This window comes from Lepidothrix coronata, unplaced genomic scaffold, assembly GCF_001604755.1.
Source record: "Lepidothrix coronata isolate B3197 unplaced genomic scaffold, Lepidothrix_coronata-1.0 Scaffold2, whole genome shotgun sequence".
NCBI lineage: Eukaryota > Metazoa > Chordata > Aves > Passeriformes > Pipridae > Lepidothrix > Lepidothrix coronata.
The window spans coordinates 13,608,304-13,620,344 of NW_016690182.1; the positions used below are offsets into that span (position 1 = coordinate 13,608,304).

The following is a 12,041-nucleotide window of genomic DNA, read 5'->3' on the forward strand; positions in this document are numbered from 1 at the left end:
CCCCTCCCCCCAAACCCACCCAAAAGACCCCACGCGCGACCCCGCCGGAGCCCGCCCCCTCCCCCCGGTGCCCCCTCACCGTCCCCGCCGCCTCCTCCGAGCGCATCCCCGGCCGGCGCCGCCGCCGCTGCCCCCGGGGCGGTGCCGGGTGGGGCGGGGTGGGGCCCTCACGGGCGGGGAGGGGCCGCGTGGGGCGGAGCTCCCCTCCCCCACCCTCTCCTTTTTTTTTGGGGTGGGGGGTGCCCCGCCCTGGAGGTGACATCATCGGCAGCCAATGGGCGGCTCCCCGCGCATCCGGCGTTGCCATGGGAACGGACGGGGGTTTTGGGGATGGGGGGGTGAACCCCAACTTGCTCCCCCCCCCCCGCGAAGGGCACACCCACCCCCCAAGGAGGGCGCCCCCAAAATCGGGGGTGGGGTGGGTGGGGTGCTGTGAGACCTGGTGAACTCGTGTCAGCGATGGGGGGAGCAGAGACCCACCCTTTTGGGGGTCGTGTGTCCCCCCCCCGTGACTGAGGGCGGGAGCATCCCACTGCACCCCCACCCCAGAGGGGCTTGGGACACCCCCAAATCCTTGGGCTGAGCACCCCTGGGGGCCCGGGGTGGGGACAGGGCATGATGTGGCCCCCTGGGGGGGTGTGTCATTCCTAAAGTGTGTGTGGGGGGGCACTGCCCGCACCCCTCCCTGCCCAATCTCTGCCTCACCCTACAGGTAACCCCGCACCCCCAAATATTTGGGTACCCCCTTGGCACCCCAGCTGGGGGGCACCCGTGTGGCTCTGGGGACAGTGGGGGTCCCCCGGGTTTGTTGGGGCTGTGGCAGAGCTGGGGGAGCCTCCCCGAGGGGCTGCAGCCACAGGAGGGGCTGGGGGTCCCCCGGCCCCTTCCTAGGGGTCCTGGGGAGCCCCGGGGCACAGCTGCCACCTGGGAATCCACCCCCCACCCACCCCACGCTCCCCGGGCCCCCATGATTTTCCAGCTCCTTTTTCCATGGGGACCTGGCAGCTCCCAGGGCAGTGTCCCCAACCTCGGGGTGACCCCACTCTTGGGGTGTCCCCAGTCTCTGGGTGACCCCAATCTCAAGGGGTCCCCAGTCTCAGAGTGACCCCAGTCCCACAGTGACCCCACTCTCAGGGTGCCCCCATTCTCGGGGTGACCCCACTGTCCTCCCCCTGCACTGAGTTTGCCAGGGCTCAGCTGCTGGCTGGGGCATCCCCGGGCGGGTTAATCACCCCCTGACCCCAAAAAATGTATCTCCTGCCCCAACCTAGGTCATCCCCAGGGCTGTTTCACACATGGCCGGGTGCCCTCCACCCACGATGTCCCCCCCCAGGGGTGACTCAAGGCCAGCACGAGTGACCTTGGCCGAGAAGCTGCAGCTCCTCCAACCACCACAGAGCTCAACTGGGGGGGAGGAGAGACCCCCGTGACCAAAATGACCCTGTTTGGGAAAAAAAAATGTAATCCCACCCCCTAGAAATGTGAGGGAAGGGGTCACCTCCACGAGGAGGGGTCATCCTTGACCAGCCTCCCCCGGGAAGCTTTTGGGGCCAGAAAAGTTTTTTTGGGACCACAAAAGCTTTCTGGGGAGGGAGTTGTGTGGTGGGAGTGGGCCCTGGAGGGACCTCCACCCTTGGGACCCCCACCCCGACGGCACTGAGCTGAAGGGGCAGCTGCAGGCCCTGCAGTGCCAGGTGAGCTCCCAAAAAACACAGGAGAAAGGGGGGAATGGGTCATGGGGTTCCCCCGAGGTCCCCGTGGCAGCTGGGGGACCCAGGGCACATCCCCCCCTCCTGCTCTCCCTGGAAGGGCATCCCTGAGGATGAATTTGGACAGGAGGGGGCACACCCTGGGTTGTGCTGGTGCTGGGGGGGCCCCTGCAGCTCCAGGGGGTCCCATGCCCATGGCACTGGTGCCTCCTCCAGCAGCTCTGCCCCAGCAGGAACTGGGCAGGAAGGGCTTGGGGAGACCCCACATCTGGAGGGACACAGAGGAGGGAAGGACGGGGACAGCCCCCCCAGGAAGGGGCTCTGTGGGGTCCCTTGGGCTTTGTCACTTCCCAAGAGGAAGGTCCATCACCTCCAGCCTGTTGGATCCAAGCAGCAGCAGCTGATCCCAGGTCCAGGGGATGGACAACACCACTGGGGCTGGGCAGAAGGTGAGGGACAGGGAAGGGCCATGGAAGGAGAGGGGGGTCACAAAGAAGGACAAGCAAAGGAGCGAGAAGGTCGCAGCCCCCAGCAGCCCTCGAGCCCTTCGGGCAGCAGCAGCATGTGCTGGGCTCCAGCAGAGGTGGGGTTGTTCCTGCCCACCCTGGGAGCAGCCAAACAACAAAAGCACCCCAGAAATGGGTGTTTTGCTGTTCTCCCGCCACCTCAGGTGAGGAGCTGGATGTGGAATATCCCAGATCCCTCCTCCATGCAGCCGTGGAACCCAGGGCAGTGGTCTCCAGGTTAACCACAGGTGTGATCCTTGACTCCACAAAACCCACGGGACCTTGGCCATGCACTGTCCTGCCTCTCCCCTCCCTGCTGAGCCTGATCCGCCACATCTCCAGGTCCAACTGCACCAAGATGTTTCCTTCCACAAACCACTTCAGCTCCGATAGGAGATGGTCCCTTCTCACTGCTCTGCTGAGGGAGCAGGTCCCTCCATCCCAGCACTGGCCTCCTGGAGCTCTGGTTTGACCAAACACTTCAGGTGGGCTCAGCTCATCCCTCCAAGGGCAGGTCCCAACCCCTTCCAGCCCAGCTAAACACACCCCACCTTGTTCTTGACGTGCGGAACTCTGGAGCAACCCCAACACCCACAGCTTCCGGAAAAATGGGCGGAAAACTAAAGGAACTCTTGTGGCTCAAAGGGTTGGGATGAACATTAGGAATCCCCATGACCACTGGTGAGGGAAGATGAGACTGTTCCTCTCCTTACAGCACTTTGAGACTTTGCCCAGTTTGGGGCTCCCCAGCACATCAAAAGCAGGGATGGAGGCACTGGAGCACATCCAGGAGGTGCTGGGGCACCTTGGGAAAGAGCCAGGTGGCTCTCCTCGTGGAGATGGTGGTGGCAGGACAAGAGGCACCATGGGAAGCTCCAATATGTGGATTTCTATTCTTAATTTTAAAATGCTGAGGGTGATGACACAACAGAAATCCATCCTTGGAGATGCTCATCTCAGCAAGGCCAGGCCCTCAGCTTCCACCTGGACCTGCCTAGAGCAGGACAATGGCTATGGAGATGGGGCCAGGCTGCAGCTGGGTGAGATCCAGCACCATATGATCATAGCCACCCAAAATCATCCCCAGCTCACACATGGGAAAGACCCTCATCTGACAGAAGGTCCCACAAGAACTTGGACTTGGAGATCTTGGATCTTCTGAACTCCAGGCCCCTGGGGATGGTGTGGATGCTCCTCATGAGGTGCCTACAAACCACAGTTGAGCAGAGCAAGGCTACTGCCAGGGATTTGCAGAATTCATGCTCCCCACTGGATGTGCTGGAGGAGCTGGATCCCAGCTGGATCCCAGTGCCTGGCAGCTGGTGAGCACCACAGACCTATGTCCAACCCAGCCAATTCTCCTGGAGACAACCAGGTGCTGCTAAGGAGGGAAAAGCAGCAGGGGTACCCTCAGGGAGAGCCCCAGAAGCCAAGTTGACCCTAACACAGCTCATCACTGCTCACCCTAAAGCTGACCCGACTTGGACCATCCGCAGTCCAACGCAGGAAGGGAACAGTCAGAAAATTTGGGAGCAACACCCAAGACAAACACAGGGACCCCAACCTGCCCAGCCCCAGGGAACCCACCCTGGGCCCCACAGCAGCTCTAGGAGGAAAGGAACAGGGCCAACGGGGGGATTCACTCAGGATCTCAGTGACAGGTGGCATCAAGTTTCTCCCAGTTCCAAGGTCAAGCACTGACGGAAAAGGACGGATCGCTGCCATCTCAGCGGGGTTTGGCTCTTTGGGACAGGATGTGTGTGTGAGCAACATCTGGAGCAGCACCAGCTGGTTTTTGCTGTGAAGATCTGCCAGAGAAAGGAGGAAGAGTTTTCCAGGAGTGGGATGAGGGTGCTGAGCCTGATCCCCCAAACCTCCCTGCTCAGATCTGGGGAGAGACAAACAAGCCAACACGGTGCTGCTGGAGCATCTTGCTATAAAGCCACCTGTGTTTTGTCACAGGAGGTTTCACAGAGCAGCACCAGCAGCACCTCTGCCAGAGCAAAAGCACAAGGTTGATTCCCCAAATCCATGTATTTTAGGAAGAGATTTGCAGCCAGAGAACAGCAGATCTTTAGCTCCAACACTGGATCACTGGCCCTGACGGGCTCCAGCCAGGCCAGACCCGGCACACGGGGTTTGGCTCCTGAGCAGCTCCCAGAACACTCCTCCCTCACCCCATTTCCACCCCTTAACCTTATCCCGCTTCCATGTGCTGAAGTTTATCCCCTAAGGAAGCCCAGCAACTCCTCATCTCCATGGAAATGACGCAGCATTCCCACTGTCCTTCCCCCGGCTCCGGCAGGATCAGGGATAACGTGTTGGGATAAGGTGCTCCCAGCAGGTGCCTCAGTCTTCCTGGAATTGTGGCTGTGACCCATCTTGTGCTGTCCTGGAGCTGCAAGCAGAGCCCTTCCTGGTTATCCCCTGGAGCTGGATTCCCAAGGCTCCAACACGTGGATCAGCAGCGACTCCTCCTCTTGCTCCGCTCGGCAGCACCGAGGGCAGGGTTGGGGGGTGGGAATCCATGACATTCCCTGCAGGACCTGGCCCGGTCCCAGCTGGAGGGGGAACTGGAGTTTGCTCCACCCAGACCTGCTGTTCCCACTCCAGGTATTCCACAGTCAAGCACAACCCCTCCATCTCCAGCCCATTCACAGTTCTCCAGAAGCTCCTGGACTGTTCACAGCTCCTCTCCCACGGGGATGATTCCCATTGAAAGCTCCCCCAGCCTGAGCAGCTGCAGGGTGGGTGGTGTGAGACACGGGTGTTAATTCCATGAGGATGGAGAGTGGATGGGAGGGTTTGTGTGGAGCCCCCTCCATTCTCCAGGCAAGGTGCCCTTTGTCTCCTCATCCTCACCCAACAGACTTGCCCTGTCGGATGTCTCCCCTCCCAGTGGGTGTGTGGGCAGGGATATGGGGGCAAAGCCAGGCTTGGAGTCACCACACCCTTTTTATACAGTAATCTGATGCAGCAAGAGAAAAAAAAGGGAGGGAGATGCTGCCAAGCATCAGCTCCCACCCACCACGCCAGCAATTCCCAATGAAACTCCGGAATGGCTTCCAGACAAATCCCCCAAAAACATGAAAGGTGAAATGCAGCTCCCACACATTGCTTCCCAAAGCTGCCTCAGGTTTTGGAAGAAAGCAAACCCACTTTCCAAAGCTGTAGGATCTGAAATCCCTGGTAGCAAAAATTTAATTTTATGATCGAAGACAAGGAGAAATTCAGAAACTTATTCAAGCAACCAACCAAGAAACCACTAAATATCCCATATTCCTGGGACTTAAAATGTCCTCCTGGCAGCAAAATATCCACCTGAGAGCACCAGCCCACGGGCATATCACCTGTCCTGCCTCCTTCCCAAGCCCAGGGGGTGCCAGGGAAGTCTCTGAAGGTCTGCAGTGTATCCAGACATCCTCTGTGCCTCTAGTGTCCGACGTGAAAAGGAGAGAAAACAAAGCAGCACACTCATAAAGCCCAACAAAGACATCGACAGTGTTAGATTCTCCTAAAAAGTAGTCCCAGATCCATGCTTCCTGCCCCCAAAGCTGGGATCAGCGCATGAGCAGGCTGTGCTTTGGGCCATCCACCCTCTCCAGCTTCTCAAAGTGTTTCCTGGCGTTGCGGATGTTGATCAGCGTGGCCGCGGAAGCTGCGACGGAAAAGGGACAGGGGAGATAAAAAGGAGTTAAAAGGGGGCAGTGGCCACGTCCTGAGGGCAACAGCCCTGTCTGCAAGGTCCTGTTTCATCCTGCTGCTCCCACGATGGGCAAAATTCAGTGTGGGAGGCTCCGGGGGAAATTTGATGTGGGAGGGTTTCGGCAGAATTTGATGTGGGATGGTCTGGGCAAAATTTAATGTGGGAGGGTCTGGGCAAAATTTAATGTGGGAGGGTCTGGGCACAATTTAATGTGGGAGGGTCTGGGCAAAATTTAATGTGGGAGGGTCTGGGCAAAATTTAATGTGGGAGGGTCTGGGCAAAATTTAATGTGGGAGGGTCTGGGCACAATTTAATGCAGGAAGGTCTGGGCAAAATTTCATGTCAGATGATCTGGGCAGAATTTAATGTGGGATGGTCTGGGCAAAATTCAGTTGGGATGGTCAAGGGAGAATTTGATGTGGGATGGTTTGGGCAAAATTTAATGGGGGAGGGTCTGGGCAGAATTTAATGTGGGATGGTCTGGGTAAAGTTTAATGTGGGATGATCCAGGCACAATTTAATGTGGGATGGTCTGGGCACAGTTTGATGTGGGAGGGTCTGGGCAAAATTTAGCTGGGATGGTCTGGGCACAATTTAATGTAGGAAGGTCTGGGCACAATTTGATGTGGGAAGGTCTGGGCAGAATTCAGTGTGGGAGGGTCTGGGCACAATTTAACGTGGGAGGGTCTGGGTACAATTTAATGTGGAGGGGTCTGGGCACAATTTCATGTCAGATGGTCTGGGCAGAATTTAATGTGGGATGGTCTGGGCAAAATTGAGTGTGGGAGGATCTGGGCACAATTTAAGGGGGGAGAATCTGGGCAAAATTCAGTTGGGATGGTCTAGGCAGAATTTGATGTGGGATGGTTTGGGCAAAATTTAATGTGGGAGGGCCTGGGCAAAATTTCATGTCAGATGGTCTGGGCAGAATTTAATAGGGGAGGGTCTGGGCAAAATTCAGTGTGGGATGGTCTGGGCACAATTTAATGTGGGAGGGTCTGGGCACAGTTTGATGTGGGAAGGTCTGGGCAGAATTCAATGTGGGAGGGTCTGGGCAAAATATAATGTGGGAGGGTCTGGGCACAGTTTAATGTGAGGGAGTCTGGGCTGTTTGCTGATCCAAGAACACCACGAGGAAGAGCCCAGTGAACTCCAGCCACAGGGAGAGCTGCACAAGTCCCCAGAGCTGCCCATCTGCTGTTCCCCAGCACAGCCCTGTCCCAGCTGTGCCTCAGTCACACAGTTTTCCCTATTTCAGTAACAAATGCAAGGGCAAGCACAGTGTGAGGCACGAGGTGTCCTGGACAGTGTCTCTGGAGCACCTCAGATCCCACCAGGAGCTCCAAGTGGAGCTGTGTAAACAGTTAACTGGTCCCAGGGGGCCTGGGCTGGCACTGCTGCAGCTTCTCCTTTAGGATAAATAGATGCTGCTATAATTAGAGTCCTGTCCACCAAGAGCAACACTCCAACATGATCCATCCCTGCTTCCTCTCCAAAACTCACCGGGGCTGCCAGCCCAGAACAGCCCAAAATAGGTTATTAGACATGACCTGCTAAACCAGGTCACATCTGTTCTGGTGGTTCCTCTCACAGCCACAGATCCTCCCCGTGACAGCAAGAGCTCAGCTGTCCCAGCACATCCCACCTCTGCAGAGTCACTGCTCACCCACCCTCCCCACCCCACTCAATTCCTCTCCCTCTTTTCAGTTTTGTAATTAAATCTCATTTTCACAGTTGAAACTGTACTCATTTTGGCCTGTTGGGGTTTTTTTTCTGTCCTAAACAGGCTTATCTTGGCTTCGACTTACGTATGGAAGGGTCTGACATAACCACCATCACGTATGTGTTGGATGTAAAGATGTCAATGAAAGCAGCAAAGTTAGAGTTCCTGACCTCCATGCTCTGGAAAGAGGCTGCCAGCTTACTGAAAAAGTAGAAATAAAGAAAAAACAAGTAAATTAATTATTCCTGTACCACTGCTCAAGCAGCTTTTGTGCCCACATGGCCAAAATCCCTTAGTTGAGCTGTTGGGAACAAAGCAGAGTTTGAACTCCCACTTGGCAGGGAAAATCAGGTGTGACCATGGCAGGGTTGGTTTTTAAGGACAAAACTCTTTGGCTCTGGGCTAAATGAGAACAGTACAAAGTGATTTGTGCACTGAGCAGTGAAGGAAACTCCAGACACACAACCCCCTGACTGAGGCTGGACACTCTGGAGGACCCAGCAGAGATAAGGATAAAACTGGAACATCTGGAGACATCTGAAACACCTGTGAACCATGGAGCCACTTCTCCATCCACCCAGGCTCCACACACTTCCAGGTATAACCAGACTGCAGAGCCTGGAGGCTGTTCAGAGCCAAGCTTCCCCAAAGCTTTCCACTTTTCTATTCAAAATATATGGATAAATAGTGCCTGGAAGCCTCTTCCTCCCCAGCCAGCCCAGGACTGGAGCAGAGCTTTCCACCTGACATTCCAAGCACTGTCATTGATTTATCCTGGAACTTTCCTCCTTTGCCCAGGAGAAAACAGCTGTTTCAGAACAAACCTCTTCAACCACCAGCAAAGGAGAAAGTTATAAAAGCAACAACTTAAGTGAGCTGTGCTTAAGCCCAGTACAATCCCACAGAACTGGGATTCACTGGAGAGCCCCACAAAGCCAAAATCCCTGCGGAGGTTTCTCCCCACCTCCTGATCACATCAGCTCACCTGCAGCTCAGCTTGAATTGTTTGATGATGTTGCTGATTTTCTCAAACCTGTGGACGTCCCTCTGCTCTTTGCACTGATAGTGAGAAATGACCTGGAGAGGGGGCAGAGTCAGTCAGTGAGTCCAGCACAGGTTCCTCACTGTCAACAGCCATTCTGGGAATGGGTGGTGACCAGGATTCTCTTTGCCTTTGGCTGATAGAATCTTGGGAACTATTTGCAAGAACTCTTGTGGTGCTTTCAGGGAGGAACAGGAGTCAGTAACACGATCACCAGGGAGCCTTTCACACACACAAAGCCTGGGAATATGCAGTTGTCCACCTGAGGTCTGGATGCTGCAACTTAGCAGCAATTTAAATCTTGATTCAAAGTAAAAGAATGTGCAAGGAGAGGAAAAAAATGCAACCTCAGGAACGGGAAAGGACACCTGCCAAGTGCTGGGATGGCTCTTCCCTTCTCAGTCTAAGGTGCTGTGGATTCTCAAGGGCCGAACCTGAGCACAGGCAGGATGCACAAACAGAGCTCCTGGAGCCAGACCAAGCTGTTCCTCCTGGAGAAAAGCAGCCAAAGGCAGCTGGATTCCTCAGGAGTTCTCTATCCATCAGTCCAGTCAGACCAGCACTGAGCTGCCTCATCCAGAGCACTTCCCTCCTCTTCCTCCCACGCAAATCCAGCAGCAGTTGCAGGATTGGATTCAAACACTCAGGGATCTAAAGCCTTTTAGGAATCCTTGCAGTGGGATCTCTCTGCAAACCTTTCTCCCCAACCCCTTCCCTCCTCAGCCACATGAAGAACAGGCCAAGAACTGCATTTACTGCACGAGGGAAGGGCACAAAGAGCTGCACCATCTCCATTCCCACAGCAAAGCAAAGAGGAATATTTAAAAAACCTGAAGCCACAAGATTCTTCAGAATCACAAAATCAAGTTACTGCCAGTGCCCTTGCACAAGGATGTGAAACTCTGGAGTCACATTTGTGACTTCTGAGAATTAATGGTTTTTTTAAGTTTGTTTTTTTTTTTTCCTCTTTTTTTCCCTTAAGCACCTTAAAACAATCACTCTTTAAACCTGCCCAATTATTCACACAAGGACAGGTTCAGCCAGATTCAAGGGTTGCATTCCCAGTGTGAAGTTCCTTCCTAAACATCCCAGATGAGGGTTTGTTTTTTTTAAACTTATGATTTGAACACAATTTCAGAATCAGGTTTCCAGAGTAAGATTCCACAGTAAGATTTTCAGAGTTAAGATTTCACTTCAGGAGAAAAAAGTCCTGGGGGCTTTTTAATGTATTCCATAAATACATGGAATATATTATTATATATTAATATATATTATTATGCATATATTTCATAAATACATGAAAAAAGGGAGATGAGTCTTATAAAAGTCACCATCACACTGAAAATAAGAAGTTTTGTAGCAAAGATTATTCATTTTCAGTTAAAAATGTCCTTCGCTGTTACACACCCCCAAGGTGGAACTATTTATTATCTAGAAGAGGTCAAAAAGCAGAACTTGCCAGACATGGCAGGTGTTTGCTTCTGATAGTTTAAGAAGGGGGAAGAGTCATGGCTCCTTTCCCACATTCCCTCCATCATTTCCAAATCCCCATCAAGGAAAGCACCCAAAAAACTTCAAACTCTTTCCTTCAGCTCAGCAAGAGTTTTGGGGTAAAGACTGAGGAGCCAAATCCATAATCCAAGAGTGTGGATGGACAAGCAGCAGTGGTGGTTTTAAGCAGCACCTTTCACCTGGCAGAGACAGGGATTGGGAGCACAATAACCTGGAAAACCATTGCAACCCAATGGTTCATGATCCTTTATCCATATTCTGGGTTTGCAGAGCATCAAACCCCAAAAGAAATCAAGTCCAGTTTAAATGTCACAGCAGGAGGAAATGAAAAGGTTTCTTTTTCAAGGTAAGTGAGGTTCCTGCCCTGTGCAGAAAGGAATTCTCAAAGAAGTCCCACACTTTCAGAGCCTGGAAGAGGGAAACACCAATAAACCCTCAGCTCAGCTGCTGGAAGGGGGAATTTTGGGAAGGTCCCATGAGCCACAGAATCATATCAGCTACTTTCAGTATCCCAAGGGCTGGATCAAAGCATCCTGTGTGTGGGGCTGGCACCTCCCAACAGCACTTCCATGGAATCCTAAGTGGTGTGGGTGGGAAGGGACCTTAAAGGCCATCTCATTCCACTCCCTGCCATGGGCAGGGACACCTTCCACTAGCCCAAGTTGCTCCAACCTGGCCTTGGACACTTCCAGGGATCCAGGGGCAGCCACAGCTTCTCTGGGCAACCTGTGCCAGGGCCTCCCCACCCTCACAGCCCAGAATTCCTTCCCAATATCCCATCTAACCCTGCCCCTGGCAGTGGGAAGCCATTCCCCCTTGTTCTGTCCCTCCAGGCCCTTGTCCCAAGTCCCTTTCCAGCTCTCCTGGAGCCCCTTTAGGCCCTGGAACTCACCAGGAAGGTGGCTCTCTCAAACAGCAGCACTTCATCTGCCTCGATGATCTGAGCAAAGTTCCTCAGGTTCATCTCCAGCTGCTGCACGTTGGGGATCAGCTGGTACACGATGCTGGACCAGGCCTGGCAACACAGACACAATGTGAGGGGTCACCAGCACTTCTTTGGTTCCCAATGTGCTCAGATTCCCTAAAAGTCCAGATGGCGTACAGTGCACCTCCCAGATGTGGTTAAAGTTTGCACAACTGGGGCCAGAAATGTATTCCCGCTACTTAGCAACGCTGCAATGGAGGGAAGGAGAGGACAAGGTGGGTGCGCTGGTCAGTAAACTCAGGATTTATGAAGACACTGTCACCGCCCCACTACAAGCCCACGTCTCATCTGTGGAAACCAAACTGGCTGAACACGTCCAAAGCCTGGAAGAGAAGACTGAAGAGGGACACCAGAAGCTAAGAAAAGAAATTAAGAAAGGGATTTCCCATATCTCACCAGGACAAACAAAAGTCTCTGCTATCAGGAGCCAGCGTCCCCCAGCTAAGGAGAGAAGGTACACTCCACATGGCGATCTATGGTTTTACCTCAAGGAGCACGGAGAAGATATGAGGAAGTGGGATAGGAAACCCACCTCTTCCTTAGCAGCCCGGGTACGTGAACTGAAAAGAGGAACAAATACCACAAAGAACTCTTCAAGGCTAAACGCTGCTCCAGTCTCTCGTGGGCAAGACTCCAGACGGTACAGGAATGATGATATGTCTGATCCTCTTGAAGGGACCTCCAGGTCATACCCACAAGAAGAGCACAATGAGTACCATGACCAGGAATAGGGGTGCCCAGCCACTAGCCAGGTAGAGGAGAGGGACAACCGAGTCTATTGGACAGTGTGGATTCGGTGGCCTGGCACATCAGAGCCACGAAGATATAAGGCCCTAGTGGACACCGGCGCACAATGTA

The 12,041-nt window shown here is 53.9% G+C and overlaps 1 protein-coding gene across 1 annotated transcript in view; it reads right to left on the reverse strand.

Annotated features, from left to right (window-relative positions):
* Window positions 1-5,386: 5,386 nt before the first annotated feature.
* Window positions 5,387-12,041, reverse strand: part of LOC108499417 (ras-related GTP-binding protein A) — an 18,204-nt gene continuing 11,549 nt past the window's right edge. Inside the window, exons 7-10 of the mRNA XM_017819222.1 lie at window positions 11,091-11,213; window positions 8,630-8,721; window positions 7,730-7,845; window positions 5,387-5,873 (exon numbers count right to left, since the gene is read on the reverse strand). Coding sequence (XP_017674711.1) covers window positions 5,776-5,873; window positions 7,730-7,845; window positions 8,630-8,721; window positions 11,091-11,213 — 429 coding nt within the window. The 3' untranslated portion in view covers window positions 5,387-5,775. The remainder of the gene's footprint in view (window positions 5,874-7,729; window positions 7,846-8,629; window positions 8,722-11,090; window positions 11,214-12,041) is intronic.